This window comes from Hypanus sabinus, unplaced genomic scaffold (genome assembly GCF_030144855.1).
Source record: "Hypanus sabinus isolate sHypSab1 unplaced genomic scaffold, sHypSab1.hap1 scaffold_118, whole genome shotgun sequence".
Lineage (NCBI taxonomy): Eukaryota > Metazoa > Chordata > Chondrichthyes > Myliobatiformes > Dasyatidae > Hypanus > Hypanus sabinus.
In genome coordinates, this window is record NW_026779240.1 from 829,393 (window position 1) to 847,325 (window position 17,933).

A 17,933-nucleotide genomic window follows, 5' to 3' on the forward strand; every position below is an offset into this window, starting at 1 on the left:
AATGCCTCCACATCACTTCAGCCACCTCTTTCGGATCTCTGGGGTGTACACCATCTGGTCCAGGTGACCTATTTACCTTCAGACCATCTCTGTTTCCCGAAGAACCTTCTCCCGTGTAACGTAACTTTACACATTCTGACCACTAACATCTGGGACTTCCATATTCCTGCCAGTGTCTTCGAGAGATAAGAGTGATGTACAAGACTTATTCAGTTCATCTGCCATCACCTTGCACCCCCACCCCATTACTAGCTGTCCAGCATCATTTTTCAGTGGTCCGATATCCACTTCAGCCTCTCTCTTACAATATATGTACCTGAAGAAAAAGTTGGTATCCTCTTTAATATTGCGGGCCAGCTCATCTTTGTATTCCATCTTTGCTGCCTGACAATGACGGAAAACGTAGTTTACTTTATTCAATGTAGTCTTGTTTTTTTTTTAATATGTTTCAATTGTGCTTAAGCCCAAAGTGCATAGAGATATGTAGGTAATACATGATACTTATGGGGTGTTAGCCTTCATAAGTGGAGGAATAGAGTTTAAGTGTCGCGAGGTAATGATGCAGCTCTATAAAACTCCAGTTCGGCCACACTTCGAGTACCGTGTCCAGTTCTGGTCGCCTCACTATAGGAAGGATGTGGAAGCATTGGAATGGGTACAGAGGAGATTTACCAGGTTGGTGCCTGATTTAGATAGTATGGGTTATGATCAGAGATTAAGGGAGCTTGGGCTTTACTCTTTGAAAGAAGGAAGATGAGAGGAGACATGACAGAGATGTACAAGATATTAAGAGGAATAGACAGAGTGGACAGCCAGCGCCTCTACCCCAGGGCACCACTGCTCAGTATAAGAGGACATGGTAAGGGGAGGAAAGTTCAAGGGGGATATTAGAGGAAGGTTTTTCACTCAGAGAGTGGTTGGTGCGTGGAATGCACTGCCCGAGTCAGTGGTGGAGGCAGATACACCAGTGAAATTGAAGAGACTACTAGACGGGTATATGGAGGAATTTAAGGTGGGAGGCTATATGGGAGGCAGGGTTTGAGGGTCACCACAACATTGTGGGCCGAAGGGCCTGTAATGTGCTGTACTATTCTATGTTTTATAATCAATACATTATTTCAGATAGGACAATCCATACGAACCATTCGGATATAATATTACAGGATTAATAAGCAGGAACAACTCCCCCAATAGATAAAACCATTCCAAACACATACGTTCCTCAACCAGTGGAGCACCTCACCACAGGCATTGTTTGTGTCATCAGTCAGACAACCGAAAGATTTTCTCTATCAATCAGCTTCCAAATGTTGTTGACACGCCCCGCTGCTGATTCCCTTCTCCTTATCATACGTTCTTACCCCGACCGTCGTCCAGAGCCCCAAACTCTGCCCTGTGCAGACCCGCCTCTGGTTTCTGACCCTGCTCCGTTGAACATCCAAACAATGGTTTCGCATTCTGCTTTCAGTCTTTAGAGGACAGTGTGTTTTCAACAACACTTTAGAAGCAGGGGAAATGACCCATAATGTGGAAATGAGTCATGAATAAGGAGGGTAACTCCCAAATTCATTCTTCCTCAGCTCAGAGATTTCAGGGGTAAAGAACATCTCAGACAGAACTGCAGTCAGCTCAATTTCTTCAGTCTGCAGAAAATTCAGGGAAACCACTTCACCCACAGGATGGTGACTGTTTGGAACCCATCACCACAGGGAGAGCAAGAGGTGAACAACAGGGGAGGACTTAAAAGGACTGTCCTGGAACAGAATCACAGGCAGGGTCCAGCCGGCATGAGTTGACCCTCCACTGTGCACAAGGTGTGTTATAAATTCATTACGTACCGGAGACAGAGTTTAAAATAGAACTGATTTATTTGTCTCAGAACCAGAATATTAAACTCCAGTCCCATTAAAGATGAATGTGCAGCAGAAGAAATTCCTCCCATGCCCAGTGATCAGGGTGCAGAACTGGGTGTGGTGAGCAGCAGCAATAATTGCAGAGTTCAGCACCAACAGTCACTCTCCAAATTGCATTCAGCAACAGTGATGGACAAATATCCAGCATGCAGCTCATTGAAACTTTCTCCCCAGTGTGAACCCGGTAGTCTGTCACAAGTATAACAATGTTTAGGTTACGACTATAGCAAACAGGGATTTGGATTGTGGGTCTGTCCAATGAGAGAAATGTTCCTTCTTGTGAGTCTGGAAGAGAGATTTTCATGGTCTTTTGCTGGGGAGAGATGAGACGATGCGAATGGAGAGAGTGGGCTCTGTTTCTTTTTTTTTGTTTTCTTTACTAACCCTATAGTCAAAGTAAGAATTATATATCTCAATTGTTTAATCACATATTGTGTACCGTTTGTTATTTCGGGGTACAGTACTGATTTCTAACAGGTGACACATCACGCAGCATCCACCCAAATGACATTTCTTAAGTTTGGCCAGGCTGGGGCCCGGGGCAAATTAAGCTATATCAAGCTGCTAGCTAAAGTGAGATTACTTAGTGAATCACTTCCCACATTCACCGCAGGTGAACGGCCACTCCGCAGTGTGAACTCGAAGATGCACATTTTGGTTGATTTGGCTGAGAGAAACTTTTCCCAAAGACTGACCAGTTGATCGGCCTCTACTCAGTGTGAACTCGCTGGTGTCTCTGTAATTGAGATGACCGAGTGAATCCCTTCCCACAGTCTGAGCAGGTGAACGGCCTCTCTCCAGTGTGAACTCGCTGATGTACCTTCAGATGCGATGACTGAGTGAATCCCTTCCCACAGTCTAAGCAGCTGAACGGCCTCTCCCCAGTGTGAACTCGCTGATGTACCTTCAGTTCAGATGACTGAGTGAATCCCTTCCCACAGTCTGAGCAAGTGAACGGCCTCTCTCCGGTGTGAACTCGCTGGTGTACCTTCAGATGCGATGACTGAGTGAATCCCTTCCCACAGTCTAAGCAGGTGAATGGCCTCTCCCCAGTGTGAACTCGCTGATGTACCTTCAGTTCAGATGAGCAAGTGAATCCCTTACCACAGTCTGAGCAGGTGAACGGCCTCTCTCCGGTGTGAACTCGCTGGTGTTCCTTCAGCTTGGATGACTGAGTGAATCCTTTCCCACAGTTTGAGCAGGTGAATGGCCTCTCTCCAGTGTGAACTCGCTGATATACCTTCAGTTGGGATAACTGAGAGAATCCCTTACCACAGTCTGAGCAAGTGAACGGCCACTCCCCAGTGTAAACTGACTTGTGTACCAGTAGTTCGTGTGACAGAATGAATCCCTTCCCACAGTCTGAGCATGTGAATGGCCTCTCACCAGTGTGAACTCTCTGATGTCCTTTCAGATTAGATAAGCAAGTGAATCCCCTCCCACAGTCTGAGCAGGTGGACGGCCGCTCCCCAGTGTGAACTCGCTGATGTAACTTCAGAATAGATGACTGAGTGAATCCCCTCCCACAGTCTGAGCAGGTGAATGGCCTCTCTCCAGTGTGAACTCGCTGATGTACCTCCAGTTTTGATAACTGAGTGAATCCTTTCCCACAGTCTGAGCAGATGAATGGCCAAACCCCAGTGTGAGCTCGGTGATGCCCCTTCAGTTGGGATGACAAAGATGACAAAGAGAATCCCTTCCCACAGTCTGAACAGGTGAAAGGCCTCTCCCCAGTGTGAACTGACTTGTGTGCCAGCATGTTGGATGACCGAGTGAATCCCTTCCCACAGTCTGAGCAGATGAACAGCTTCTCCCCAGTGTGAACTCGCTGATGTTCCTTCAGTTTAGATGACTGAGTGAATCCCTTCCCACAGTTTGAGCAGATGAACGGCCTCTCCCCAGTGTGAACCCGCTGATGAATCTTCAGTTTATCTGAGGAAGTGAATCCTTTCCCAAATTCTGAGCAGGTGTATGGCCTCTCTCCAGTGTGAACTCGCTGATGTTTCTTCAGGTTAGATGACCGAGTGAATCCCTTCCCACAGTCTGAGCAGGTGAACGGACTCTCCGCGGTGTGAACTCGCTGGCGAGCCATTAGGTCAGATGACCGAGTGAATCCTTCCCCAGAAATTCAGCAGTTGACCAGCCTCTGCCCGGTGTGGTGTGAACTAATTGGTGTGTCCACTGGTGGGAAGATCGACTGAACCCCTTCTCACACACAGAACAGGTGAATGGCCTTGCCCCAGTATAAACTTGCTGATGTCCCTTCAGTTGAAATGTCCAACTGAATCCATTCCCACTGTCTGAGCAGATGAACAGGTCCCCCCCCCCCCCCACCACCCCCGTTTAAAATGACAGGCATGGCAGTCAGTCTGATGATAGAGTGAATCCCTCCCCACATTCTGAGCAGGAAGGATGATCGAGTGAATCCCTCCCCACAGTCTGAGCAGGAAGGATGATCGAGTGAATCCCTCCCCACAGTCTGAGCAGGAAGGATGATCGAGTGAATCCCTCCCCACAGTCTGAGCAGGAAGGATGATCGAGTGAATCCCTCCCCACAGTCTGAGCAGGAAGGATGACCGAGTGAATCCCTTCCCGCAGTCTGAGCAGGAAGGATGACCGAGTGAATCCCTCCCCACAGTCTGAGCAGGAAGGATGACCGAGTGAATCCCTCCCCACAGTCTGAGCAGGAAGGATGACCGAGTGAATCCCTTCCCACAGTCTGAGCAGGAAGGATGATCGAGTGAATCCCTCCCCACAGTCTGAGCAGGAAGGATGATCGAGTGAATCCCTCCCCACAGTCTGAGCAGGAAGGATGATCGAGTGAATCCCTCCCCACAGTCTGAGCAGGAAGGATGATCGAGTGAATCCCTCCCCACAGTCTGAGCAGGAATGATGATCGAGTGAATCCCTCCCCACAGTCTGAGCAGGAAGGATGATCGAGTGAATCCCTCCCCACAGTCTGAGCAGGAAGGATGACCGAATGAATCCCTTGCTCCACTTCTTAAATATCTGGACAGAGACAGCAAAACTGGCGTGTTCTGTTCGAGATTCCCGTAGACAAATTCCTTGTCATTTTTAACCTGTAAAAAGATTTACAGAATCAATCAATGGGTGTAGGACAACATTTCATATGAGATCACTTGAGTTGTCACGGTGTGATCTGGCAACACACTCTTACAGTGAGGTTCAACCCAAGTTGCAGAGAGAAATCATCTTCTGACTGGGCACAGTGCTGGTATCTGGAATGACCATCAAATTCTCTGATGCTCTTCCTGTCTCTTTAAGAATGGGGCACTTCTGCCATCTCCAATCTGTGACCTGGCTCAGTTTGACTCTCTCCAATGGTATTATTCACTGTTCCCACTGAGCTGCATGGTTTGCTGTTCCCACAGTAACTGAAACTCTCTCACACAAAACGCCAGCAGTGCATTCCATGCACCCACCACTCTCTGTGTAAAAAAAAAGTTACTCCTGACATCCCCTCGGTATCAATTTTCAAGCACTTTAAAACTCTGCTCTCTTGTGTTAGCCATTTCAGCCCTGGGAAAATAACCTCTGGCTATGCACACGATCAATGCCCCTCATCATCTTATACACCTAAAAAAGCTCTTAACAAAAAAAAGGACATTTTACACATTATACGTGATCGAGTTCATCTGCACTCTCACACAACCTATGTAGCAGGCCTGTAATGGGTAATGAAGGATTTTCTCACCAGAGCTTTTGTACATTGTCCATATGTGGTTTGCTTGCTAAACTATGCTTTAAGAAGTCAGATTTGCAAACATCACTCCACTTCTTCCCACTTGCAAATTCTCCAGCAACTTTTGCATCACCACAATACACACAGGTAACACCAGTTTCTATATTGGACATAAATATTTCCCCTGATCCCTCTTGAGGAATTGAGGATATATAAACAAAATCATTTTGAACCTATGAAACCTCTGGCCAAAAGAATAATTGGGACTGAATAGGAATTTTGAACTGAAGTGAACTCAGTTTTCAGCATTTAGCTAAGACAGGCTCATTACCAGTTCTCTGAGGCTTGCAGAGAGACACACTGAGAGCTGATAGCATTATACATTGTACTTATGTTTGATTAAGTGGAGGAGGACTCCCTGATAAGGACAGGAATGAACTTGTTTGTTATTAAATCAGGGCCTTGCAAAGGGAATAACTGACAAGGACGAGACTGTACATCCATCTGTAATTAAAACCTTGATTTAATAAACTCTCAATTCTAAGTAATTAAGTTTTGCACCAACAGACTTGGGTGTACCAGATCAAACAACATATTGCAATAGTAATGTATGGGCTTACTATGTACTATGTACAGGCTGTAACCTGACTAAGTCAGTCCACTTGTTAGATAGTGCCAGTGCTTACGTGCCTTCCCTTTGACAACTGGGTCTCAATCTCCTGCAGGAGAATGCACAATAAACTGTGGTGATGATAAGAAACTGGACTCCCGAGTTGTAATTGGACTCAACTTTTAACATTTGTCATCACGAACAGGATCCCAATACAGGGAGTGCCAAGCAGACGGGCTGAGTAAGCGGCTGGACCACTCTGGGGACTGCAGAGACTGACCAGGTGCCCAATAGGTATTTTACCTTTTGTCACTCTCCGTTATTTCATTTGGAGGTACGGTCCCTCACCCAAGGCTGATTGCTTAGCTTGACGGGATTGGGAAAGAATCTGTCGAGAGACTCGTATAAGGAAGGCAAAATTTTGCTAAGTGGGCATGAGGCGGTACCTGGTAAATGTTACTAAATGGGCAGGAGGCTTACATGCCAGGTAATTTCATTAATTGTGCAGGAGGTGCCAGCGGGGTAAAGTTACCTGATCGATAATTGAGCAGGAGGCTTTGTGCCGGGAAAATTACTTAGAGGACAGGGGTCAATTGCAGTCGATTGATGCGAGTGGGCCAGGAGCAGCCCTACACAATATGTCTGCGAGTTTTCCAGACAAGGAAAAAGATTTTCAAATGTTGTGTGCAGCGCTGAATCAGAAATTGGGGAACAAAATATGGCCACTGGGGGGGGGGGGGAGGGAAACTGGGATATTACCTCATGAGAACAAACAGTCAATTCGATATGGAAAAAGAACTGTGGAAAGAAGTGGAAATTGTTGAAAGGGAGTGAAAGGAAAAGCAGATATGAAGTGGAACAGTATATTATTAGCAAATTGGAGGAATAATGCATGTGAGAATGGGATAGAGGTATGTACTGCAAAGGTTGGGAGACGCTAAAAGTGAAGTGTGAATGGGTGGATGTGCGCCGAAAACGAGAGCAGGAAAAACAACGTAAGCAAACCAATGCCGGCCCAGATAGGAGAGAAGGGCAGGAACGTCAGACAGACAGACAGACAGACAGACAAACGTACTTTATTGACCCTGAGGGGAATTGGGTTTTGTTACATACTGATAGGGAATCAGGGGATCCCAAACCCATGTCTGTCGTCTGTCATACCGACCCTGTTTGAGGACAGTGACCATGATGAGGAGTGGGAACCCCCCCCCCCCCGTACCTCTCCCACCTTACCAGGGGCCAAGTGCACCCAGTGCCCCCAAACCCCAATGATAGCCGCTCGGGTAAAACAGCGGGACAGGGAAGTCGGGGGGGGGGGGGGGGGCTGCCACTTTACCATGTGATCCTGAAAGGGAATACAGAGGTTTATTCCGAGACAGGGAGAGAAGAATACAATAAAACCCCAAAGTTAATGGCTCCACAAAGACAATTCCCACCTGAATGTTGCCCAATCCACGAGCAGGAGGAGGGACAGCCCTCAGTGATTCCTGTGTATGCACCTTGGAAGCCTCAAGAAACGATAATGATCATGAATCAGGCCCCAGAGAGAAAAGAAAAACCAGCACAGTTTGCTCAGTGTGTCCGCAGTACTACACACATGTCTAATGCAACTGCACAAGATTCAGTTATTTATTTATTTACAGTTTGCTCAGTGTGTCCGCAGTACTACACAAATGTCTAATGCAACTGCACAAGATTTATTTATTTATTTATTTATTTATTTATTTACAGTTTGCTCAGTATGTCCACAGTACTACACAAATGTCTAATGCGACTCCACAAGATTTATTCAGTCTCTGCTGCATGATTCTCTCCGCTGCTGAGGGGAGGAAAAGGAATGCAGGTTTGAGATACCAAACCTATCAGGAGTTACAGGCGGGAAACCATAATCAGAATGAACAGACAGAGCAGATAATTCAAGCCTTGGAAAGGGCTCTCCAGCAACCTGTAAACATTAGTAAAGTAGTTGAATGGAAACCTAACCCTGGGGAATCGGGACCAGACTATTGGGAGTGATTTGTGGCCTGCTATGGCACTTTCGCAGGAGACCAAGCCTTTAATAATGGGAATCTGTCCCCCCAGTTTAATGCCCTACTGTTCTATTGCTTACCAATATAGCTAGCCAACACGATTAAAAATAATATGGATTGGCCTGAAAATGACTGAAATGGAATACGTTGCGCTTTGACATATCATTGCGACCGGACTTTCGAATCCCGATCAACCCTGAAGGGAACTAATATTAAAGGTGTTCAGTGGAAAGAAGGATGCGAGTGGGCTATATCTGGGGATCAGAAGAACAGAAAGCTACCACGGGACAGGTGGGGCAAACAACCCGCTCAGAAATGGACAAGCAAGGATGCTTCTTACTGTGATTTCCACCCCTCAGGAAGAGCCCAATGTAATATTGCAAGTTGCTGGAATTCCAATTCCGTTTATGATTGATATGGGGGCAACCACAACCACTCTCGATCAGGAAACGGTATCAGAAAAGGGATTCCAGCGGTCAGACGCTACAATCACTCTGTCTGGCTTTGAAGGCATAGGATGTACGTGTTCACATAACCAGCCACTGCAGGTGAAATTCCCGGGGAACCAGTGTGAGGTTTCACTTAAAGTCACCATCAGTCGGGGGTGTAATCTTGTAGGGAGAGACTTGCTCTGTCTGTTGGAAGTCGAGAGCCTATGCACAGACAATGGTATCACCCTGCAACTAGCGAACAACCGACAGCTTCCCCAATTTCTGACACACCCCCCCCCCAGTGGTGGGCACAATCTGGACTCCACTGAGTTTGAACCCCTCCTGCCAGTGGTCGACTCTCATGTGACTCTGTACTTTGACTCTACGGGGTGCTCATCCGAGGAAAGCCATATTTATGCACCCCTCGAGGGACAGAAGTTCCCTTTCACGGTGCTTGGACAGGTTAAAGGAAGAGAGGGCAGTTCATTACTGTCCGAAGTTCTGGATTTCCCTTGGGGACAGACAGGACTGGTGGTTCCCCATACCAGCATCAGGGTTTGCCCTGGGTTCCCTGCCTACACCCTGACAAAACAAGCCTCCTGCACGAAAGGAGACTGGCAAGATTTCCTGTGGGCCAACTCCGATACTTGAAGGAGTCGGAAGTGAAGACGGGACATCTAGTAAAACTCTCTTTTAATATTGACAAAATCCAAGATGGTGTACCACATCTCTGGGCAATTTCAGGCCATGAAGTTGGCCGCACCAACTGCCCCCTGTCTGGGTCACAGTGAAAGAAGGACAGACTCTCCCATCCATTCTGCAGTACTCCCTCAAGCCTGAGGCAACTTGTTACGAGGATGGAATCTCTTTTGTGGACCCAGCAGGGAAACGATGCGATAGTGATGAACAGTTGAATAGTTGAACAGGCCTCTTTTGAAGCAGCTGTCTCCGCCCAGAAGGCTGAGCTGTTTGCTCTGACTCGTGCCTGTATCCCAGCAAAAGACAACAGTGGGAACGTTTACACAGACTCCCGTTAGGCATTTGGAATTGTACATGACTACGGGGCTCTCTGGGAACATGGGGATTCCTGACTTCCTCTGGCCACCCCATTAGTAATGTCACCTTTGTAAACAACTTACTCACCGCTCTACAGCTACCTCGAGTTTTGACTATTATTAAATGTGCAGCCCACACCTGCATGTCTAACCTGGTCACTACAGGCAATGCTTTAGCAGGTTAGACAGTGAAAGTGCGGCACAATCCTCGGTAGTTGTAGTCCGCTCGGGTTCCCGTCAAGCAATCCTCCGTGACTCAAGCAGAACGGGTTTGCCAGACATGAGGGAGGTGCGTACTTTTCAGGGGGACGCCTCTAAGGATGAGCGCAAACTGTGGTCCCAGATGGGGTTCCAGAAAGACCCCGATCTAGGTTTTTGGATCACCCCAGTGGGACAGGTCTGGGTTCCTACACAGTTTTTACCAACATTGGTCAATTATGTAAATAACTGTACACACTTGGAAAAGGAGGGAATGGTTGGTAACCTGTACCCTGCACACCGGATACGACTCCCTTGACAGGTTAACCTTTTTCGTGTCTACAAGTTGATTTCATTGAATTGCCTCGAGTACATTGCTATAGATACTGCTTAGTTATTATAGATGTGTTTAGTACATGGGTTGAAGCTTTTTCAACTACCATTAATACTGCTGACTGTTGTGAAGGTAATATTACGGGAAATAATTCCCAGGTACGACCTGCCAGAGATGCTGAGCTCTGACAATGGCCCACACTCTGTGGTGAAAGCAAACGAAGGGGTATGTAACGAACTAGCTATCAAGCAACAATTCCACTGTGTACACCACCCATGGGCCACTGGCAGAGTGGAAAGAGCCAATGGCACTCTGAAGAGTAAACTGGCCAGACTAACAGCGGAGACTGGACTCACTTTGTTGAAGGTCCAACCATTATCCCGATTCCACATGAGGGTTACCCCACAGCGAAGAACTGGGTTGTCACCAGCTGAAATCATTTCTGGACGGCCCATGAGGACACCCTGGGAACAAAGTCTCAGGATTAAAGGCTAAATGAATAAGAATAAGGAACCTTGGTTCTCGAGGGAACTCTGATAAACAGAAAGAAAGATTATGACATGTATAAGAAACAGGGATCAAATAAGGTACTTGAGGAGTATACAAAAAGTAAGAAAATACTTAAGAAAGAAATCAGGAGGGCTAAAAGAAGACATGAGGTTGCTTTGGCAGTCAGGGTGAAGGATAATCCAAAGAGCTACATCAGATATGTTAAGAGAAAAATGATAGTAAGGGATAAAATTGGTCCTCTTGAAGATCAGAGTGGTCGGCTATGTATGGAACTGAAAGAAATGGGGGAGATCTTAAATTTTTTTTGCATCTGTATTTACTTAGGAAACTGGCATGGAGTCAATGGATATAAGGCAAACAAGTACTGAGAGAGGAGGAAGTGCTTGCTATCTTGAGCCGAGTAGATAAATCTCCAGGCCCTGACAGGGTATTCCCTCAGATCTTGAAGGAGACTAGTGTTGAAATTGCAGGGGCCCTGGCAGATATATTTAAATGTCATTATCTCCGGGAGAGGAGCCGAAGGATTGGAGGATAGCTCATGTTGTTCCGTTGCTTAAAAAAGGCTCTAAAAATAATTCTCGAAATTATAGGCCGGTAGGTTTGATGTCGGTAGTGGGTAAAATGTTGGAGGAGTACTAAGAGATAGGATCGACAATTATTTAGATAGACAGGGTCTTTTTAGGGAGAGTCAACACAGCTTTGTGTGTGGTAGGTCATGTTTAACAAATCTCTTTGAGGTTACAAGGAAAGTGGATGAAGGGAAGGCAGTGGATGTTGTCTACATGGACTTCATTAAAGCCTTTGACAAGGTCCTGCATGGGAGGTTAGGTAGTAAATTGGATTAGACATTGGCTCAATGGGAGAAGTCAGAGCGTGGTAGTGGAGGATTGCATCTCTGAGTGGTGGCCTGTGACTAGTGGTGTGCTGCAGGGATGAGTGCTGGGTGCATTGTTATTTGACAACTATATCAATGATCTGGATGATAATTTGGTAAATTGGATCAGCAAATTTGCTGATGATTCAAAGATTGGAGGTGTAGTGGACAGTGAAGAATGTTTTCAATGCTTGCAGAGGGATCTGAACCAGCTAGAAAATGGGCTGAAAAATAGCAGATGGAGCTTAATACAGACAAGCGTGAGATGTTGCACTTCAGAAGGAAAAACCAATGTACAACATATAAGGTAGATGGGTCGGGCACTGAGGAGTGCAGTAGAACAGAGGTATCTAGGAATACTGATACAAAATTCCCTAAAAGTGGCACCACGGGGAGATAGGGTAGTAAAGAGAGCTTTTGGTACATTGGCCTTTGTAAATCAAAGTACTGAGTATAAGAATTCGAATGTTATAGTGAGGTTGTATAAGGCATTGGTGCGGCCGAATTTGGAGTATTGTGTGCAGCTCTGGTCACCGAATTACAGGAAGGATATTGATAAGGCTGAAAGAGGGCAGAGAAGGTTTACGAGGATGTTGCCGGGACTTGAGAAACTGAGTTACAGAGAAAGGTTGAATAGTTCAGGACTTCATTCCTTGGAGTGTAGAAGAATGAGCGGTATATAAAATTATGATGGGTACAGATAGTGTGAATGCAAGCAGGCTTTATCCACTGAGGCTAGGGGAGAAAAAAAGCCAGAGGACACAGGATAAGCGTGAAGGGCGAAAAGTTTAAAGGAAACATTGGGGGGTGCTTCTTCACAACTGGTTCTGACAGAGGCATAACTGGTTCTTCTGGGCACATTCTGTCTCACTCCCAACTATTTCCTACCTTCCTTTGTACAGGTATGTAAAGTCTAATGGACCAGTGTTTGAGTAAATGAGACTCACCAAACTTTCTCCTGACTGAATCACCGGAATCTCCGAGTCAGATGTGTTTCTCTCCAGTTGATGCTCTCAGTCCTCGGGCTGGTTCACTTGGACCAAACATTTCTGCTTAATGTTACTAGGAACAAAACTCACTGAAATTTAAACGTTGAAGGCAAATATACTGATCTCAGTGAACAATCTTTTATTGTCCCTCACATGTCACAGAACGATATGGGATAAGAAGGAGTCATCATCCAGTCATGGTAAGACACAAGACACAGGAACAGAATCAGGTGATTCGATCCATCTGGTCTGCCCACCATACAACCATGGCTGATTTTTATCTCAACACCATATTCCTGCCTTCCTCCTGTAAATCTAAATCTACTTAGCAATCATGAGTATATTAATCTCTGTTATAAATATTCCCAAATGGCAGCCTCACTCAGACTCTGTGGCAACAATTCCATAGATCAGACATCTTTTGGCAAAAAAATCGCAACTGAATTTTAACAGGAAGCATTTTTATTCTGAGACTGTGCTGTCAGATCACAGACTCTATCTAATGGAAACATCCTCTCCATGTCCACTGTATCCAGACTTTTCAGCATTCGGTAGGTTTACTTAACCATACATCCCTCCCTCGTCCCTCTGAACCCCACTGAGCACAGGTCTAGAACCATCAAATGCTCCTCATACATAACGCCGATCATTCCTGAGATTATTCATGTAAACCTTGTTAGCAACAACTGTACTGAACACATTTCCAGGAATAACTAACAAATTGGTACCAGGATAATTTAAAGGGAAACGTTGTGCTTTCTTTACTATTCTACTATCACATGTGCTGGCGCGTGGCCAAGTGGTTAAGGCGTTGGTCTAGTGATCTGAAGGTTGCTAGTTCGAGCCTTGGCAGACGACACCGGTGCCAAGCTGTATGGGTCCTAATGCCCTTCCCTTGGACAATATCGCTGGCGTGGAGAGGGGAGACCTGCAGAGACTCTAACGGAGGCCTACAAAGTATCACAGCCATTTTCATTTCCAGGTTAAAACAGGTCCATTTCATGAAATATAAACAAGAAATAAAAAGAAACTGGAATTACCAGAAACACTCAGCCGGTAAGGAACAGCTTACAATACAATTCAATTCATAACATTTCATCAGAATGACTTCAAACATTTTCAGTTTTTAGTGCAGACCTCCAGCACAGCTGCCTGATTTCCACTGTGTGATTTCCAAACACAGTTTGAACACCAGACTCAGGGTCTATTTCTACTGTTGCAAACACGGAACAGCCCAGTTACTCACAGCCTCTCCCTGTGAGGATGAAATGGGAACTCATCCTCTCCTCAGATTGGCAGTCATTGCTTCCAAAGGAACTCCAGAAACAAACATCTGATCCCAGACCAGAAATACTCACTCAACACTTCCCAATCCCAAATCGCTCGTTCCCCGGGTCCATTTTACCTAGATCAAAAACTATGATATTCCAGGACCAACCTCACGGAGTCACACAGCTGAATCTGCCACTCACCGACCCTGAGAGTCTCACACATTGTCCCCACATCTCACACTGGGTAGTGCAATCCGGGATTTCCCCACATCCAATGTCCAGCTGCTCAAAATTTCTGCTTCATTGCAGGATGGCCATCCAGCCCCATCTGTAGAAGCTCAAACCAAAGTCAAAGCCAAAACACCAATAGTTCCATTTGCTTGGAATGCCGATCACAGGATTAGAGCCCAAGCACCAACTCTCCAGTACTCTTTGCTGCCAGTAAAATGCTGCACTGTGTCAGTCCATCACTGGTCATAAACTAGCACCTCCACACCAATGCACAACAGAACTGGGACCTGATGACCCTCCGGCATCCCAGCTAACACTAACCGATTCTGGAAATGACTCAGCGAGGCCAAAGGTACAAAAGAACATTTCACGATGAAGACTAAGGGTTAGAAAAAGTTTGCTGATATATAACATTGAGGAGGTGGGATACAAGGCGGACTGAGGATGACCCAGATGGTTGGTGTACATCACTGAAGCGGAGTTGGGGGTTGTGAGGAGACTGGACAGAGGTTGAACAAGATGAACAGATGGAACCAGGTGGGAGAAGGGATCAAGGACGATCACTGATGGTCCTCCAGCAACACGTAGGTACTGAATGAATAGTACATACTGTTGTATAAATGATTATAAAAATGACAGAATTAGCAAAAATAACAAGAACCTTGCCAGATATACTTTGACCCTCACCAAATTCTTGGACACCATAGGAAGTTTCCCATCCGGACACTTCACGCTTTGCATGGTAACTGCTCTGCCCGTTACTGCGAGGAACGGCAGAGACCTTTGGATACAGATCAGCACATCACAGAAACCATTCTCCCCTTAGACTTGCCAGTCCCTCGGTAAAGCAGGCAGTGAAATCAAAGTTCCTCACAACCTGGGTCGCTCATTCTCACCCACCCCAGTCCGGGAGAAGGCACAACAGCCATAAAGCTCCAGGTCAAATGTGAGGAGCCTCAGGAAGCGAGACGATTTCGGGGAAGTTATGGGACTCAGTGGCCAACATCAGATTTCCCAACACAACATGGAGGATGAGTGACCACTCACCTGGAGATTGTGAACATGCTCAAAGAGATCGTTACATCTATGGTTAAGTGGGAGGGGCAAATGGGATCACGTGACTGGTGGGGTCTAACACCCCAGACATAGACTCCAGCCTCCCAGGACTCTGTGGAAATAAACAGACGCCCCTCACATCTCCTCTCATCTTAAATATGTCAGACATTTCTAACCCCCAGGAAAAAAACATACCCTCTGTCCACTCTATCTATTCCTCTCGTAATCTTATAAACGCCCATCCAGTCGCACCCCAGCCTGCGCCGCTCTGGAGGAAACAACACAAGTTTGTCCAGCCTCTCGTTATAGCTCATGCCCTCTAATCCAGGCAGTATCCTGGTAAACCTCTTCTGTGCCCTCTCCAAAGCCCCGACATCCTTACGAGAATGGGGGCGACCAGAACTGTATGAAACACTCCAGATATGGTCTAACAAGTTTTACAAAGCTGGAACACAACTTCATGACTTTTGAACTCAGTGCTTCAACTAATAAAGACAACCATGCCCTTTGCCTTCTTATCGACCCGATCAATCTGTGCAGTATCTTTCAGGGAGTGATGAACTTGGAGTCTAAGATCCCTCTGATCATCGACACTGTCCAGGATTTTGCATTTAACACTGTACTGTCTAATACATTCAGGGGTGCAGTGCTACCAGAGCTCACTGGGGAGCCGCTCCGACACCTCTGGAAAAAAGTCAAAATAAACAAGCACGGAATTTAACAACCCCGGATATTAAATAGAGCGAATTTTACAGAAGCGGGGGTTGGGAAGAGGGGGTTGGCTGGTGGGGAAAAATACCACTAATAACATTAGGATATTTGATTGTTTTTGGTGAAATCCTGGAGCTGTGACTGTTTTTTATTTAGGTATTTGTGAAATTCCTTCGCTCGACCCGTTGTCCAAGGAAGCTGGGAAATACCTGTACACAAATGCAAGCATTTTTTCACTCTTTCCAATGGATACCATTGGATTCCAGGAAGGGGCTATATTAAGCATGGAATGAACATCGAAACCCATGTTTAAGAGTCGAAAATAATGAAAGAAAAATACACAAGCTAATCATTCAAAATCCTCTTCTACACCTGGATAAATTTAGTTTTGTTCTGGAAGCCAAATGGAAAAAAAAATCTAGGCTACAAGCTAGTTTTACGTCATTTCATATCATTAGTAGCTGATTAACTCCTTGGCCTCGCTCCACAAACTGTAGTTGATTGAAAAGAGGCTCTGTTTCTCTTTGTGTTGATAGGAAAAAGAGTATTTTAGTGACGCAATGAACGAGGTGAAATGCATTTCCAAACCTCCCAAATGGTTGCTCTCCTCCCGTTAACATTTGTCACTTCCAAAATACAATATTTTCTATTCGTATAGTTGCGATAATAATTTATGTAAAGATTAAAGCTTCTTTAAGTTTTTATATATTTAAGCACTAAACTGGATGTATAAATGTCGAACCATGTAACACCTGACGTGTGAGGATATTTTGAGTATCGACACTCACAGGTACACTACAATATATTGAGAAAGGGATGGAGCAATGGACCCAGAGTGAAGTGATAAGCAGGTGAGAGAACGTACAATGGCAGAGGGGGTGAGAGGGAGTGGGAGGGAAGGGTGTGAGGTAAAATTGTTCACCGGAAGGGGAAATCGATATTCATGCCATCAGGTTGGGTGGGGGCATCCAGACGGAATATAAATTGCTGATCATGCATCCTGAGGGTGGCCTCATCTTGGCAAGGGATGGGATGACACTTCGGGACGGGAATGGGAATCGGAATTGAAATGTTTGGACACCGGGAAGTCCCGCTCGGAGTGGATGGTTCAAAGGTTAGTTTATTATCAAAGCAGGTATCCATAAATAACGCTGAGTTTTCTTCTTCTCTAGAGAACCACGAAACAAAGAAAACGTGAAAGTCGTTCAGAGAAAAAAAAAATGAAACTACCTCCCCACCCCCCGCATCAAAAAGGACGGCATCCCAATCATCAACCCCCAAAATCCACCCCTCCCGCACAAAAGGGAAGAAAAATATCGACACCCGAAAATAAACACCCCTACCCCGCACAACTGCGGAGGAGCCGGTGTCACCAGTGTAGAGGCGGCCGCATCGGGAGCAGCGGACACAACGGGCGACCCCGGAGGATTCACAGGTGAAATGTCGCCTCACCTGGAAGGATGTTTGGACAACGGAGAGAGATCGGCCGTCCGGCCCTTGCACTGTGACACCCGGAACTCCACATCAAATCCGTCCAAACGAATCTGGGTGATCTTTAATGACCAATAAATATATTTCCTCTCAGCGATCAGCTGTCTGAATGATCCCCTGACTCTGAGAGGAAGGGGTATCTATGGTCCACACTGTCAGGGTGTTGAGTTTACCAGGAGACAAAGACTGCAGGGACGGGAGGTTCTCTGTTGACTAATACACTGTGTGTGGACCACACTGGCAATTCTGGTGTTGTGACCCGAATCGAGACAAACATCACGCTGCCCACTCCACCAACAACACGGCACACCCGGACACCTAACAGGGGATCTTACATCTCACCACACTGGATTCAGTGATGAAACCCGTGATTAATGTTGTTGTCTCACCGAAAAGCCCATTAACCCTAACCCTGCAATATGGTGTAAAATCCCGCTCCCCATACTAACACGGGTTATACAGAGCAAACAACAAACTGCCGGAGGAACTCAGTGGGTCGGGCAGCATCTGTGGAGGGAAATGGACC

The 17,933-nt window shown here is 46.0% G+C and overlaps 1 protein-coding gene and 1 long non-coding RNA gene across 2 annotated transcripts; one reads left to right on the plus strand and one right to left on the minus strand.

Annotated features, from left to right (window-relative positions):
• The first annotated feature begins 482 nt into the window (after positions 1-482).
• Positions 483-17,903, plus strand: LOC132386482 (uncharacterized). The gene is made up of 3 exons (XR_009509548.1): positions 483-1,814; positions 6,432-6,520; positions 17,089-17,903. It is a non-coding gene; the product is annotated as an uncharacterized LOC132386482 (long non-coding RNA).
• Positions 2,447-4,230, minus strand: LOC132386481 (zinc finger protein 229-like). Its single transcript, XM_059958776.1, has one exon. It carries the CDS (start codon positions 4,003-4,005, stop codon positions 2,623-2,625), a length of 1,383 nt encoding a protein of 460 aa, XP_059814759.1. The 5' UTR covers positions 4,006-4,230; the 3' UTR covers positions 2,447-2,622.
• Positions 17,904-17,933: the final 30 nt, after the last annotated feature.

Bases quoted from the DNA above. Each gene is read 5' to 3' on its own strand.
- LOC132386481 (XM_059958776.1), bottom strand. From the start codon at position 4,005: ATGGCTCGCCAGCGAGTTCACACCGCGGAGAGTCCGTTCACCTGCTCA.